The following is a 17,709-nucleotide window of genomic DNA, read 5'->3' as shown; positions in this document are numbered from 1 at the left end:
TCCCTTTATGATATGTTTCTTGAAAACCAGAGGATTGGAATGAATGTGCTCTTCCAACAACCAATGATGTACCATCCCTTTATGATATGTTTCCTGAAAACCAGAGGATTGGAATGAATGTGCTCTTCCAACAACCAATGATGTACCATCCCTTTATGATGTTTCTTGAAAACCAGAGGATTGGAATGAATGTGCTCTTCCAACAACCAATGATGTACCATCCCTTTATGATATGTTTCCTGAAAACCAGAGGATTGGAATGAATGTGCTCTTCCAACAACCAATGATGTACCATCCCTTTATGATATGTTTCCTGAAAACCAGAGGATTGGAATGAATGTGCTCTTCCAACAACCAATGATGAACCATCCCTTTATGATATGCTTCTTGAAAACCAGAGGATTGGAATGAATGTGCTCTTCCAACAACCAATGATGTACCATCCCTTTATGATATGTTTCTTGAAAACCAGAGGATTGGAATGAATGTGCTCTTCCAACAACCAATGATGTACCATCCCTTTATGATATGTTTCCTGAAAACCAGAGGATTGGAATGAATGTGCTCTTCCAACAACCAATGATGAACCATCCCTTTATGATATGCTTCTTGAAAACCAGAGGATTGGAATGAATGTGCTCTTCCAACAACCAATGATGTACCATCCCTTTATGATATGTTTCTTGAAAACCAGAGGATTGGAATGAATGTGCTCTTCCAACAACCAATGATGTACCATCCCTTTATGATGTTTCTTGTTAACTTGAGGATCGTAATCAATATTTTTTTTTCCAAAGACCAGTGATGTACAACCCTGTCATAGTATGTTTCATGAAAACTAAAGATTTGAATGAATGTACTTGAAAACTAGAAGATTCTAGTCGTTTTCTTTTAAAGACACTGGACACTGTTGGTAATTTGTCAAAGACTAGTCTTATCACTTAGGTGTATCTCAACAAATGATTAAATAAAAAATTATGAGGTCTCGAAATCAAATTCGTGGAAAATTACCTCTTCCTCGAAACTACGTTACTTCAGAGGGAGCCGTTTCTCACAATATGTTTTATATTATCAACAGCTCCCCATTACTCGTTATCGAGTAAGGTTTTATGCTGACAATTATGTTGAGTAATTACAAATATAGTCCACTGCCTTTAAAGAGAATACAAATACATACCATGCCTTTAAAAAAATCATCAAAGTACATGAGGCCAATGAACGCTGGCCAGAGAACAAAAAGCGACATTCCCATGAAAATTTCCATCGAGTATCACGTCTTATAAACAAAAAGGAAAAACGTAATTGGCCCGAATTTCCCTCGACATTCTAAACCAAATTATTTTGCTACTTAAAATCGACTCCAACAAGCTGAAGGGATCAAGGACATAGTGGAGACAGTTTGAGTTTCAAAATCGAAAGTCTGGTGATATTCATGTAAAGGTATAAATCTTTGATTGCTGCAGACTGTGCCGTTGTAAATCATAAAAATACTATTGACATTTGATAGTAGTCTGACCGCTGTAAGATAGACCGTATAGACCTGTTTATAAAAACATTGCTGTGTTTCACTTTATAGAGGGCCAAGTATACCTAGAATAATATAATAATAATATCGAAGTCTTATATAGCGCACGTATCTACCAAACAAGGTACTCAAGGCGCTGAGTATATACAAACTTTCAGAAAGATAGGTTATTGCAGTGATGAATTTTGAGACCCAATTATTAAGCACCTTATAAGGGTTTACAAGGTGCTATGACGCATACAGCAGCCACAGCCAGGAACACCGGTGCGTACCCCTTCTCTTTTCAATAACAATACATGGTACACGACACACGGGACCAACGGCTTAACGTCCCATCCGAAGGACGATGAATGGCGAAGTGTCTTGCTTAAGGACACAAGTGTCACGGCTGTGGATTCGAACCCACACTCTGCTGATGTGGTGGGTTTCACAAAGAGTTAGGACTGGTCTTATTTCGAGTTAGGACTAGTTACTCGTCCTAACTTTCGCTATCCATGCAATTTGTATATCTCCTAGTACTAGTCCTAAGTTAGGACTAGTCCTAACTCTTTGTGAAATCGACCCCTGATCAGAAACACCAGAGTTTGAATTCGGTGCTCTTAACCGCTCGGCCACGACACTTCCGAATAAAAGTATACTCTCTCAAAAACCGATTAGATACAATCTCTACTGTGTACGGTTTCTTGAAAACAAAGAGGACTGGATTGAAAACATTACTATGAAGCATTAGTGACAGTAGCGCTTCTCAGATTCAAATTTTAGGGCACAATATATTTTTACATAACTACACAAGTGAAAACGTTTCTCAAAATGTTATAAAATATCAAAAGCTGATTAAATCATAACAAAACGTTTTCACTGCCATTAATTGCCAGTAAGTATTGTTTGAACTATTGCATGGTGTGGATAAATACAAAAGAAATTTAATAAATGGTGTAAACTTGCGGGTACAACCATATCTCGTGTGTGTGTGTGAGTGTTGGCTCTGAAAAAAACCGGTGTGGTTTATACTCTGAGAATTTATTTAGTTTTTTCCCCTACTTTTTGGAGTGTTTAACAAACGTTTACCTTTCCTTTAATAGATTAATCACAGAGCGGTAGTTCCTATTATGCTATGCCGACATTGATAATGTATCGTTATGGGGGATGTTAATAACCCTCTGTGTACGAGGTTGCAAAACCGTCTCGTACCCATCGTTACTGGATGACGTTGTGGTTGCGTACGTTTATTTGTTACACTGTGCCACAGATGACCCCGGCGGCTTCGACTATCTATAGCTGAAACAATGCTGGGTCGACGGCAGTCCAATATCGATCACAAAATTTATCACAGAATATGCCTTAAAGGCATGGACACTATTGGTAATTATACCCCCAAAAAAAATAATTATTAGCATAACTACCTATTTTGGTAACAAGCAATGGAGAGCTGTTGGTAGTAATATATAAATCGTTGTGAGAAGCGGCTCTCTCTCTGAAGTAACGTAGTTGTTTAGAAAGAGGTATTTTCTCGCTCAATATTTAAGCAAAATCAGGCCTGAAGCCTTTGATTTAATATAATGCATCTGAAAGCAGACAAAGTTGTGCAAAGGGGTGTCTTTTTCTTTCATTATTGTTTTGCAACTTCGATGACCAATTGAGTCCAAATTGCCACAGAGTTGTTATCATGCATAATTATGTTGGGATACCACCGAGTGGGAACACTGGTCTTTGTGACAAATTAATTACCAAACGTGTCCGGTGCCTTTAATTATAAATATTCCAAAAGTATAGCAAAGTAATTTTTAACCAACCGGGGAGCTTAACAATTATTTATTAGGCTTCGAATAATAAATGTTGATGTGACAGAAATGTAGATGAATTAATTAAGGCATGGACAGCGGGAAATGAGTTCGATGTGCACTAATTAATTCAGGTTATTGACAAATTATACATCCCTGGCAAATGTTGAGTTGGTTCACATGCAAAGAAGAATGACGGGAAAGGAGGAGGAATTGAAATTGATTGGTTTTAATTACAGGGGAGTGAGTAAAAGGAACTGCCCTGGCTGCCTTACTTTGAACGATTCCTTAGCCTGGGCCTCTTCGTATTTTATTACTAATCTGGCTTATTTCAAAACATTCAAAACTCGCAGCTCAAGGGGCGAATTACATCTGAATTTACAAAGTGATTAAAACAAGAAATTATTAAAAAGGGAAAAAAGATACACACAAAACACAAACTTTCAAAACTCGCAGCTCAAGGGGCGAATTACATCTGAATTTACAAAGTGATTAAAACAAGAAATTATTAAAAAGGGAAAAAAGATACACACAAAACACAAACCTTCAAAACTCGCAGCTCAAGGGGCGAATTACATCTGAATTTACAAAGTGATTAAAACAAGAAATTATTTAAAAGGGAAAAAAGATACACACAAAACACAAACTTAAGAATGATTAAGCATTTTAGGTCGGGGCTATATATTCATTAACACATGGGTGGGGCTTTTTTCATACCTTTCGGTTCGTCATCTTGCTTTATTCTACTGCCGCGGAGTAGACAATCGGAGGTTCGGGAGACTTCTCAGTTCTGAAAAGAACTGTCCTGCTTTTTAACTATTACCAGGGCGGATGGTATAGAAATTAGACTGGTCTACTACTTTAGCTTATAGGATCGTAATTAACTGTACTGCCGCGGAGTAAGTTCTGATTTAGTTCTGAAGTTGGGTGGAGTAACGAAGATTACTTTATCCACTGGGAGGGACCCATTATCTGGTCGCTGATGAGTTAAGAACTTGTTTTACAAAATTAAGAGGAGAGCTGATCTCGTCTTACTTCAAAGGTACTGAAAACCTTTGTTGTCCACCATATTATGCATATTAACTGACAAACCTGTAGAAATTTTGGCTCAATTGATCACCGAAGTTGCAAACGAATAATGAAAGAAAAAAACACCAAGTAATTTTGTGTGCTAACAATTAGTTTGAGTAATTACCAATAGTATCCAGTGCCTTTAGGAGCTTAAAGACACTGGGCACCTTTGGTAATTGTCAAAGTCCAGTCTTCTCACTTGGTGTGTCTCAACATATGCATAAAATAACAAACATGTGAAAATTTGAGCTCAATTGGTCATCGAAGTTGCGAGATAATAATGAAAGAAAAAACACCCTGGTCACATGAAGTTGTGTGCTTTCAGATGCTTGATTTCGAGACTTCAAATTCTAAATCTGAGGTCTCGAAATCAAATTCGTGGAAAAATACTTCTTTCTCGAAAATTACGTTACTTCGCAGAGGGAGCCGTTTCTCACATATTTTATACTATCATCAGCTCCCCATTACTCGTAACCAAGTAAGGTTTTATGCTAATAATTATTTTGAGTAATTACCAATAGTGTCCACTGCCTTTAAATGTAGTGGTATTAAAGTATAGTGGTATTAAAGCATCTGCTGGGTTCAATGGAACGCATAGTTCTTTCCAAACATAAATTAAACTTTGCGAACAAATTAGACCCCAATTCCGCCGCAAGCTGTATACAAATTGCAGGGCAAATACAGAAACAGCACTTGGGAACAATCAATATTTACTTTGACAGTTAGACGAGACTTATGTTTGTGGATTGACATACGGACCCTAAGTGGGGCACTCTGGGTGACAGTGACGGCCGGGGATGGGGTCTTTTTTAGCCGCCCGTCCTTCCCGGAACTTGCTTTGTGGGAAGTTTCTCTGACCTAAAATCGCAGATACCTTGGCCCATTTTCATAGAACTTGCAGATTGAAGAACAACATGTATGTGGGGTTTGAGGCATAGCAATGTGAGGTATCAATGTTTGGTTTGCGGTAACGACATGTATGTGATATAATAACTGGGCCCAATTTCATAGAGCTGCTAAGCACACAAAATTGCTTAGCATGAAATTTCTTCCTTGATAAAAACAGGATTGCCAACCAAATTTTCATGTGATTCTCAGGATAAGCAAACGACAGCTAAATACCAGTAACAAGCAATATGCAACAAATGGAAATATGGTTGGTAATCCTATTTTTATGAAGAAAGAAATTTCATGCTAAGCAAATTTTGTTGCTGAGCAGCTCTATGAAATTGGGCCCTGGACTTGCCCAGAAGATTTTGTTCTTAATAGAGAACTGTCTTGTCTTATATTCTCCTACAGCGGAGTAGATCTTCAAGAGGAAGAAAAGTGCTTTACAAATTCTACTTAACAGAGATGAGCAGGACACCAGTACACATTGTACAAGTGACATTTTATTCAAGCTACAAATTGGGTACCGATAACCTTGGTTCGTATAAGAAAGAAATAGCATGAAAAACATCAGAAGCAATTTTCAATAGAGGGGTTGAATGAATGTACTCTTCCAATAACCAAAGGCTTACCATCGCTTTTGTTCATTTCGCATGAAAATGATAAGAATGGATTTCCGAACGCCAATTAAAACTACCGTCCCCTTGCGATATACCTCTGAGAACTCAAGGATTGGATTGAACGATACGCCTTAAAGACAGTGGACACTATTGGTAATTTTCAAAGACTAGTCTTCACAGTTGGTGTATCTCAACACATGCATAAAATAACAAACCTGTGAAATTTTGAGCTCAATCGGTCGTCGAAGTTGCGAGAAACAATATTGAAAGAAAAAACACCCTTGTCACACGAAGTTGTGTGCTTTCTGATGCTTGATTTCGAGACCTCAAATTCTAAACTTGAGGTCTCGAAATCAAATTCGTGGAAAACTACTTCTTTCTCGAACACTACGTCACTTCAGAGGGAGCAGTTTCTCACAATGTTTTATACTATCAACCTCTCCCCATTACTCGTAATCAAGAAAGGTTTTATGCTAATAATTATTTTGAGTAATTACCAAAAGTATCCACTGCCTTTAAAGGGCACTGAGAACCCCGTCATTTGAAGAAGGGTGATTTATGTCAAGATGTCATCCTTTTTCCTTGACAGGTTTCAGTTCCTGGCAAAAACAGCCTGTCAAATGGAGCATTAACAAAAAGGGACTGTCAAATAAATGAGCTGTCAAACACCTTGTTGAGTGACTGTTCTCCCTAACGAGTTAGGAAGAAGTGTCGCTCCAATGAGACGAGCCCAGTCGATTAGTTTTAGCTGCGGGAGTAGTTTAGTCTCCCGAACGTTTCAGAATGTCATTCTCTTTCAACTTATTTTCCAAAAAGTATTTTTTCGTTGGAGTTCAATGCTGGGAGTTTCATGGGAAAAGCCGGCACGTACACAATCATTTTTTATGTTATATCAAGACAAGGCTTGTCATAATATTATACCTACAACATTGTATAATGCAGTTTCCAAAAAAACATGGCATACAGGGATTGCACGTCAAGAGTTCATTCTGTGTAGCAATCCTTAGTTTTAAACAACATTTATTCCAGATGGACGGTATTATGTGGAAGTGTCGTGGCCGAGCGGTTAAGAGAACTAAATTCAAACTCTGGTATTTCTGATCAGCAGAGTGTGGTTTCGAATCCCCAGCCGTGACACTTGTGTCCTTAAGCAAGACATTTAAACCATTGCTTCGTCCTTCGGATGGGACGTAAAGCTGTTGGTCCCATGTGTTGTGTAATGCAAGTCAAAGAACCCAGTGCACTTATCGAAAAGAGAAGGGGTTCACCCCGGTGTCCCTGGCTATCTTTCCGAAAGTTTGTATATACTCGGCGCCTTGAGTACCTTGTTGGTAGATAAGTGTGCTATATATGTCATTATTTGTTATTATTATATAATGGTTAGAGGAAGAGCATAATTTTAATTTTAAATCGTCTAGTTTTCAACACACAAGAGATGGTACACCATTGGTTTGGGGAAGAGTGCATGTTGCAGTTCTCTATAAGTTTTTCAAGTTAATACATCTTGAAGGGTCGGTATGTGTCGTTGCTATTGTTGTTACTGTGTGTTGTTGTTGTTGTTGTTGTTGTTGTTGTTGTTGTTGTTGTTGTTGTTGTTGTTGTTGTTGTTGTTGTTGTTCATGTTAGTGTTAATGTTGATGTTGCTGCTGCCGCTGCTGCTGCTAGTTGTACATGATGTTGTTTCTTTTTCTTTTCTCTAATTTCAAGACCCTTTTTGTGACCCATTTCCATAAAAATAATGGAGAGTCATCTGAATTAACATAACATACCTCTTAGACGGTTTCATCAGAAGTTGCACACCACGTGCCGTGTTTGAAAGGTCAGGGTCATGTACTCCTGTGTGTTTAGTCTCTAACTGACCTTATTAACGTCTGACTTGGAGACTAATTACGACCTACATGTATAACCAATGGGAGTGTAGGACCACTGTGAATCCCCTTGCTGGTAACAGCTCACAGTGTGGGGAAGATATGCCAGAAATTATTCACCATGGATGTAGTTTAACGCGTAGCCAGCTAGGGTTACGTTTGCATGGGAACATACAAGAGTTTTGGAAATGGGCTTAGGTTAGACTTGTGGACAAGTCGCTACACACGCGAGAGCAGGGATCGCGGAGAGAGAGAGTCGGAGCAGTCACCGCGCAACAGACACTTAACGACTTGTCCGCAAGTCTAGGCTGAGGTTGGGTCAATGCATATTCTACCAATGTAAATATGATATGGACAACGGAGACGTCATGTTTTCAATGGCATTTCCCGGTAGGCAAGAAACTTAACCGTTGATGGAAGGAATTTGATGGCCGTACATCAAAATTGTTTTACGTACAATCAAATAAAGTTAACGTTTAAGTGTTGGCCTATTGGTTGTAAAGTAGCATATACTGTACATAAGATGATCCTTCGGGTCAAAATGACGATTCAGGAACACGCACAGCTGTCGGACTCCCAGTCAGTTTGACCACTTAAAGGCAGTGGACAATATTGGTAATTGTCACAGACTAGCCTTCACAGTTGGTGTATCTCAACATATGCATAAAATAACTAACCTGTGAAAATTTGAGCTCAATCGGTCATCAAAGTTGCGAGATAATAATGAAAGAAGAAAACGCCCTAGTCACACGAAGTTGTGTGCGTTTAGATGGTTGATTTCGAGACCTCAAGTTCTAAACTTGAGGTCTCGAAATCAAATTCGTGGAAAATAACTTCTATCTCGAAAACTACTCCACTTCAGAGGGAGCCGTTTCTCACAATGTTTTATACTGCTAACCTCTCCCCATTACTCGTTACCAAGTAAGGTTTAATGTTAATAATTATTTTGAGTAATTACCAATAGTGTCCACTGCCTTCAATCTGTCACAAAATAACGGGAATCTGGGCCAGAACCACGTTACTGACTCAGACTCCTGGGTCATGTTGATCCCTTTCGGGTCATGTTGTTCCCTTTCGGATCATGCTGACACAGCAATGGTCTGGCCTCATCAGGGTGACATTTTTATGGACGTTGTATAGAATTATTTTCCCCTCCAACCCAGATTTACACAATAATCGTGAAACACAAAATGAGACCTCCCATCAGCCATGCAGGGAAAATCTAAACAAATGTCCAATTTTTCAGATTGGATTCCAACCTTTTAACACCTCCAACAAAATGGAACAGTCGACGCTTCAGGTTATTTCCAGTCCCAACCTTATTTTATTATTTTCATTTTTTTAGAGGTCTCGATCCAACCAGTAACCTCCATCAATGTCCCTATCGATTATGTCAATTATTTATCATTAATCGACGCTGAATTGGGTTTATATCCGTCGTTAAAAACCAACACAATTGCACTGGCGGCACTGTGGATGCGCTTGGGTGATTTCCTTGTGCGGCACGCAAAATTTCCGCAGTGCCAACTTTTAGTCTGCTCTCTAGTATCGTTCACCTTTTGAATTTTTGAGGGATACAGTTATGCATGTAGCATGGGTATAAACAAATTCCTTCACTTCAATTTATATAAATATTTACATGTCAATTCTCAAACATGTCACGCTGTTTTTAGGTTGTTTTTTTTTACTCAAGATAACTCTTGAAGATGATGATTTTGGCAGTTTGAAACGTCGAGTAGTTAAGTTAAACCAACCACCAAGTCGTTAAGATGAAAATCAGTGCCCAATTTCTTAGAGTAGCTCAGCACACAACAAATAAGCTTATCGGAAAACGGTTACCAGCTTAACTACCTTGTCGCGTGTAAAATATGAGACTGGTATCCTGCTCATTTCTGCTAAGCAGAAATTTGTTGAGCAATATTTCCACTTAAGCAGCTCTATGAATTTAGGCCCTGGGTCCAATGTAGGTCATGTCACTGTGTAAACACAGAATTCTGCGCTTACGTATTCCCCCCAGAATCGAGTTATCCATTTGCCGTAAGCGCAAAATTTGCACCAAGCTGTGCCATCAATTTTGGCCCTAAGCGTACTAAAGTAGAAACATGAACTTCAACTAGGTATGACACTATTTATACCGCAGGCAGGATACAAATGGGTCATGTATAAGACATCAATGGTTTCATCACAACAAACATGTTAAAGAATTTACAAAAACAATATTTAAGATTCACATCAACACCAATAATACTCGCAGATTGCTAGAGCATGTTTTTAAGCGTCTGCCTGTACATTAAAAAGAACGGGATGCATTGTGCTGGCTCGTCAATAGTTTAACAAATTGTGATCGAGAAATATTAAGGAGGATATGAGTGCCTTATATGAGTGCCTAATGGTACGAAACAATCTGCCCAGAAGAGAGATACGCTGAAGTTTATTGACTCTTATTCTGAAAACTGTACTTATAGCTCTACAGAAATGTAAGGAGCGCTGTGAATTTTGAAAGAAGACGATTTCATTTGATGTATATATTTAGTATGTATTTGTAAGAGTAGGGTAAAGATGGCATTAGCTTTCGATCCAAATAGGCATAAACACAAAAACGCAAAAACTTATCAAATTGTAGCAACATAATAAGTATGATAGATGGATTTAGCTTTCGATCCAAACAGGACCTTCTTCAGAGGCATAAACAAGTAAAACACAAAATCATATCCAATTGCAGCAACAAATAAGTTGGGTAGATGGCCTTAGCTTTCGATCCAAACCGGACCTTCTTCAGTATACATACTTTTGACTTAAAATGACTTACGTTTTCGCAGAGTGACCGGCATGGCTGTAGTGGATCCTGTCTCTTACGTCTCGGGCACTCCGGCAGGAACGATGCACACAGGAACGCTCGGATGTACGGTGAACATCCAGACTCCACCACGGAACGGTATTCCTGCAGGGCTCGTCCAACCAGCTTCTGCTTGTTGTGGCCAAACACGTTGGGCAGACGGGTCCGGTTGTAAGGCAGCCCGGAACCGATGCAGAGGTTTTCCTTGATTCGTTCGCACTGTCCGCCTTTGGGCTTCTTTCGTATTCGTACCCGTTCCCCGCGATCCCTTTTCCCGGCTTCTGCAAGGAGCAGACACGACAGCAAGAGGAGAAAAATGAGACAACAAACGCGAGCCATCGTAACTCTCTCAAACTTGTCGTCGCAAGTGAGTTCTTTTTTAAAAAGCTGCCGTCACAGTGGCGTAGTACAACCCCCCTCAAATAAATGACTATTATCGAAGTCTTTTGTGGAGAGAAAACTACCAAATACCGCCCACTTCAGAGCCGGTTAGCTTTGATTTGAGAGAAGGCATAAAAGAACCCCAGCGCGATGATCGAGTGCTGCTGAAATTTCTCTGACTTCGACCACACTGTGATAGGGGAAAGGTGTGCGGTGTTGTGCTGCACGCACCCGACTGTCTGTGTAGAATGACAACGCAGGTGTACATGCCGTGACTATGCCCTGCGAGCATCAAGGACGTTCCATTCACAGAGAGAGGGGTGGACACTAAGACCTCCTCTCGTCTCCAACTGATGTACAATGATTTAATGAGAATGTATAATGTTAGGCAACCACTCTTAAAATTAATGGCAATACAAACTTCTAACTAGAAGCCCACATCAGCTTATTTAGTTATTTATTTATTTATTTATTTATTTATTTATTTCTTGTTTATCCTGGGAAATCCATTCAGTAAGAAAAACTCACTGATCTCCCATGGATCCAAGCTAATAACCATCTACAGTAGTGAACTTAAGATAAAATATTACAAATTTACACAGAAACACATTGCACATTCATTAAAAAAGCACTAGATCCAAGCACACATACATTTTGAAAAAAAAAAAAAAAAAAAAAAACGTTTTTAAATAGGACGAAGAGAATTAAAGGGGGAAAAATACACATCCATTAAAAACACACAACCAAAAACAAAGAAACAGATAGCTTCCGATAGTATACAGCATTTTGAGGAACTATTCACTTCGAAGTAATGCGGTGATGTACAAATCAATCGGTGGTTATGCCTCAACTTTTGAATCTGAGAAGTGTTACTGTAGAAACGCTTCTCATTTATTGTGTATTCCTATCGGGGTGTGTCCTTCTTACGGGACATAACCGTTCCGGACAGGAGCATTCGGAGGATCTGAGTTTTCCACCGTTCAATTTTAATACTGGATAAACTATACCTTTCAATATTATTTAATATAATGTTTTTCCTATTAGCTGACAGGAATGTTGCTTTTTAATTCCCTTCAAATGTGATATTGTTACAAAAACATATAATCCTGAGTTGTTTTATTCACCTTTATAAGTTCCCGTCGTTAAAAAATAAATGAAACGTTGAACCCAAAGCCGAAATAAAACGCCGGCGGGCAAGTTTTTTAATTGTTTTTTTTACATGGCAAACCATAACAGAACTAACTACTATATTCCGAACGCTAGACTTACGCTAGCTCAGCGCACTCGGTGTGTTATAAAATGTAGGTATGCAGCCTTCGATTTCACCAAACTATTCCTAACTTAGGATTAATCTTAGGACTTAGGACGAGTTGAGTCCCGTATCCAAAATAATACGTAGGACGCATTGAACCCATCCTAAGTTAGGACGGGTTACTCGTCCTAACTCAAGTTAGGATTAATCCTAGAGTTTCGTGAAATCGGCTGCAGACCCTATACAATAAAATAAGTTTTTGGGAGGTACAGTTTTCATCCAGTCCTCTTATTTTCAAGAAACATCAGGGATGGTACGCTGTTTTATGGAAGAGTGTACTCATTTCAGTCCTTCAGTAAAGACGCATCATAAAGGGATTGTACACCGTTGGATTTTGGAACTGCACAGTACATTCATTCATTCCAATCCTCATGTTTTGAAGGACACATCATAAAGGGATGGCACATCATTGATTACTGAAAGAGTACATTCATTCCAATCCTCTAGTTATCAAAACACACTTCATAAAGGGATGGTACAACCGTATGTTGGTTTTTTGGAAGAGTACATTCATTCCGAACCTCTTGTTTTCAAGAAACATGTCATAAACTGATGATCATTTGATTTTGAAAGAGCACATTCATTCAAATCCTTTTCTACCAGAATAATATGTCATATATCATGTAGGAATGGCTCTTCAGAGGGAGCCGTTTCTCACAATGTTTTATACTGTCAACCTCTCCCCATTACTCATTACCAAGAAAGGTTTTATGCTAATAATTATTTTGAGTAAGTACCAATAGTGTCCACTGCCTTTAATCGGGTTGGATTAGAACCAACGACCTTTGCAATTGTAGGACAGTGTCTTACCCTATTTAATATTATCCTTATAGACAAGACCATTGAAAACTATACCGAAACTACCACACTCTCTCGAAACAATTCTCTATACCTTCCCACACTGTAATATGGATCGATCCAAAGCTATGTATTAACGACTTAGATTTATGGCTGCTGGGTTTCAAAACCAAAATTTTATTTCTGTAAATTCTCCACGGACGTTTCGGGTGAATTTCCCCGGGCAATAACATTATATAAAACTGTCAAACAAAATAACAGTCTGTTGCATTTCCAGACGGTGTTGGATTTTGGTATCGTGCACACAGCGTGTGTCGTTTTTATTGTTTCATTTTGTTATTAGACCTATTATGTTGATTGTGTCGTTAGGGCGCCCTCATGTGGAGGTCCAAACAATATAGACTGGTTCCCTGTTTTTATCCGTAAGAATAAATACAGGGTACTTGCTTTTAAGATCCAGTGATTTCATTGGATACTTCATCGGATAAACTTGCAGTGCGTAAGCTCTCTATGGGTGCGTTCGTTTAGCTTCCGTGGGTCGTTTAGCTTCCTTGGGACCCCGGTCTGCCCCGGTACGTACGAATAGCTTTGATGGGGCTCACCCGGGTCAGCCCCCAGTGTCCTGCTTGTGGAGTGGGTCACTTGGGGGTAACCTGAGGTGCATGCCGTCACCACGAGAGGGCGAGTGTGATTGTTCGATTAGCTCTTGTCAGGAGCTCACCCGAGTGAGCACCGCGGGGTCGACCCAGGGAAGCTTACCGAACGCATCCAACATCTGTGTTTTGATTGGTCTAAGGTGACGTTTGGAAGCTGCACTTTCGGGAGTCCCCGTCTGCATGTGAATGTAGGTGAAAGGTGATTATGGACGGGGATTGACCTAGGCTTGAGGCCACTCTCTGGCATTGTTCACGAGCCACGATATGTGACGTCAGGTGTTCAGGCTCCAAATAATAGCACATTGGCTGCGTGTGCCGCGCGTAGCTGTGCGTTTTCCTTTGCGTCTTCATATTTTGACCTCAAAAATACCGGTTTTATTGGCGCTTATGGGTTTTTTCCGTCATTATTATCTTGCAGCTTCGATCACCGAGCCCAAACTTTCAAGAATTTGTTATTTGACGCATATTCTGGTATAAACCAAGTGAGAATCTCTGACAATACCAAAGGACTGGTGTCCAGTGCTTTTAATGTGGTAATTTTACAGAAAAATCAAGTCTCCCTATAACCCACGCTGAGATTCCTCTTCAAAAGCACTTCTCGCTCACAAAAGTACACTCTCCTCATTTTGATCAACTCCTTGGAGAAACGGACCTATGTTTTTCGATTTGTATTTTATTTTATTTTGTAAAGCTGTATGACGAAGTCAAGCCGAGAGTACTTGACGAAGATACAGTCATCTCTTCCGAGAATATGAGCGCGTGATCTAAGCGATCGAGACTCATACATGTCGATATGTTCACAAAAGACAAGAGGGAGTAGGCATACATCATTGTGTTTTAGAAAAGTTAATTCAGTTCAATCCTCTAGTTTTCAGTAAACACAGGGGCGTTGCAACTAAATATGTCCCTCGCTGCAGGGTTGAAAGTGGTAATAATAAAGGAACATCAAGTCTTCCTAAACAAAAAATAATAATAATAAAGCAAGTCCTCTATACAAAAAACACACTCTGCCCAAGTGATCAACTGGGGAAACGGCAAAAAAAAGGAGTTACAGTTAAAGCTGCATGACGAAATCCAACCGAGAGTAAGCTACAGTCATCTCTTCCGAGAATATGAGCGCATGATCTAGGCGATCGAGACTACCGATCGATCTGTACGACAAGAGAGAAGGATTTAACTATGCATCATTAGATTCTATTAGTAAACAAAAACTGCAATGATATAAAGCTCCATCGAAATTGAAATTGATCTCAATGTCAATAAGGAACTGGCATTACTCAGCCGTCGAGAGTGATTCATTCACTGCGGGCGAATGACGAGTACGGCTAGTTGCTGATTGGGTAAAATTGCCGTCACGAATCCTGTCGTAAAAAATGATGGTCCATCATTGACTTCGGGAAGAGTACAAAATATTATTCAAATCCTTTGTGTTTCAAGAAAAATAAAGGGATGAAACACCATTGATTTGTTTTAGACTAAGAGTGCATTCATTCCAATCAACATATATATGAGAGTTTCTTGTCCTTCGTTGACGTATACTCATTGTGTTATAGCTTTTTAACCGAATTATGTTTTCAAAAGAAATATATATAGAAAGCCATAACTGAAAATAGGAACTTGTCTGTATCATACTTAAAGGCAGTAGACACTATTTGTTTTTTGCTCGAAATAATTATTAGCATAAACATCTTACTTGGTAAAGAGTAATGGGTAGAGGTTGATAGTATAAAACATTGTGGGAAACGGTTCCCTCTGAAGTAACGTAGTTTTAGAAAAAGAAGTAATTTTCCACAAATTTGATTTCGAGACCTCAGAATTATAATTTGAGGTCTCGAAATCAAGCATCTGAAAGCACTCAACTTTGTGTGACAAGGGTGGTTTTCTTTCATAATTATCACGCAACTTCGACGACCAATTGAGCTCAAATTTTCACAGGTTTGTTATTTTATGCATATTATGTTAGTATACACCAACTGTGAAGGCTAGTCTTTGACGATTACCAATAGTGTCCACTGCCTTTAAAAGTATGATGTACACCTCCCAGGGGTGGATTTCACAAAGAGTTAGGACCAGTCTTATCTCGAGTTAGGACCGGTTACTCGTCCTAACTTAGGACTATCCATGCAGTTTGTATATCTCCTAGGACTAGTCCTAAGTTAGGACTAGTCCTAACTCTTTGTGAAATCGACCCCTGGTCTTCTACCGGTCTGTACTGTACGTGCTATATCCTCTGCACTGACTAGTTTTGCCCGCACGAGAGCGTTCTCAGGTATACATGCTCCGTGTATACATGCTTCTACCCGTTTAGTGTAAGTTATGGTGACATTCGCTCAACCAGCAGGTGACGAATCTGAGTTATTTAAAGGGAATACTTGGATGACTTCCTCTGGTCATGTGGAATGCAAAGTCCAGTGATTTACTCTTCCAAAACCATGATGTACTTTCCCCTAAATAAATCAAAGTATGACAGCATTGTAAGTTACAAAACCGGTGCTGATCTTGATTATACCCTTTATGAATCAAGATAAGGTACAATATCGCGATGATGGGAACTGCTGCTGTATGCATTGTGTACATACTGTATTTGAATCAAAATAAGATACAATGTTGGCAATAATTGGAAACTGCTGCTATGCCTCGTGTGCATTGTGTCCTCGAATCAATATAAGGTACAACATTTGTAATGTTGGCAAAACTGCTGCTACTGGTATGCTTACTGTCTTTGAATCAAGATAATGTACAATATTGACAATGATGGAAACTCGGCTACTGGTATGCTACCTGTCTTTGAATCAAGATAAGGTACAACATTGGTAATGTTGGCAAAACTGCTGCTATACTGGTATGCTTACTGTATTTGAGTCAAGATAATGTACAATATTGACAATGATGGAAACTGCTGCTAGTGGTATGCTTACTGTCTTTGAATCAAGATAAGGTACAACATATCATTGTTAATGTTGGCGAAACTGGTGCTACTGGTATGCTTACTCTCTTTGAGTCAATATAAGGTACAACATTGGTAGTGTTGGCAAAACCGTTGCTACTGGCATCCTACTGTCTTTGAATCAAGATAAGGCACATCATTGGTAATGACGGCACCACTGCTGCTATTGGTATGCTTACTGTCTTTGAATCAAGATAAGGTACAATGTAACATTATTAATGTTGGCAAAACTGCTGCTACTGGTATGCTTACTGTCTTTGAATCAAGATAAGGTACAACATTGGTTATGTTTGCGAAACTGTTGCTACTGGTATCCTACTGTCTTTGAATCAAGATAAGGCACATCATTGGTAATGGCGGCACCACTGCTGCTACTGGCATCCTACTGTCTTTGAATCAAGATAAGGCACATCATTGGTAATGGCGGCAACACTGCTGCTACTGGTATGCTTACTGTCTTTGAGTCAATATAAGGTACAACATTAATGTTACCAACAACGTTGCTTGTCACCATTTAAAGGCTTTGGACACTATTGGTAATTACTCAAAATAATTGTTAGCGTAAAAATTTACTAGGTAACCAGCAATGGAGAGCTGTTGATAGTATACAACATTGTGAGAAACGGCTCCCTCTGAAGGAAAGTTGTTTTCGAGAGAAAGAAGTAATTTTCTACGAATTTGATTTCGAGACCTCTCAGAGTTCAATTTTGAGGTCTCGAAATCACTAAGCATCTGAAAGCACACAACTTCGTGTGACAAGAGTGTTTTTTCTTCCACCATTATCTCGCAACTTCGACGACCAATTGAGTTCAATTTTTCACAGGTTTGTTATTTTGTGCTATGTGGAGATTTTTTCTCAATTTTTACCATTTCTACCTCCATGGATACACCAAGTGAGGAGACTGGTCTTTGACAATTATACCAAACTGTCCAGTGCTTTTAAACAAATGAACAGTTATTTAGTTGACTTAAATACTTCAAGTGTGATATTGTCCTGTCTTTGGCGAATGTATTGTGTAATCTGCT

At 39.2% G+C, this 17,709-nt stretch overlaps 1 protein-coding gene across 1 annotated transcript in view; it reads right to left on the bottom strand.

Annotated features, from left to right (window-relative positions):
- LOC117305407 (hemicentin-1-like) overlaps window positions 1-10,928 on the bottom strand; it is a 68,964-nt gene extending 58,036 nt beyond the window's left edge. The window contains exon 1 of the mRNA XM_033790278.1: window positions 10,563-10,928. Within this exon, the coding sequence (XP_033646169.1) occupies window positions 10,563-10,928 (366 nt within the window). The remainder of the gene's footprint in view (window positions 1-10,562) is intronic.
- Between the last annotated feature and the right edge of the window lie 6,781 nt (window positions 10,929-17,709).

Source organism: Asterias rubens, chromosome 22, assembly GCF_902459465.1.
Source record: "Asterias rubens chromosome 22, eAstRub1.3, whole genome shotgun sequence".
Taxonomy (NCBI): domain Eukaryota; kingdom Metazoa; phylum Echinodermata; class Asteroidea; order Forcipulatida; family Asteriidae; genus Asterias; species Asterias rubens.
This window is presented reverse-complemented; position numbering and strand designations above follow the sequence as displayed.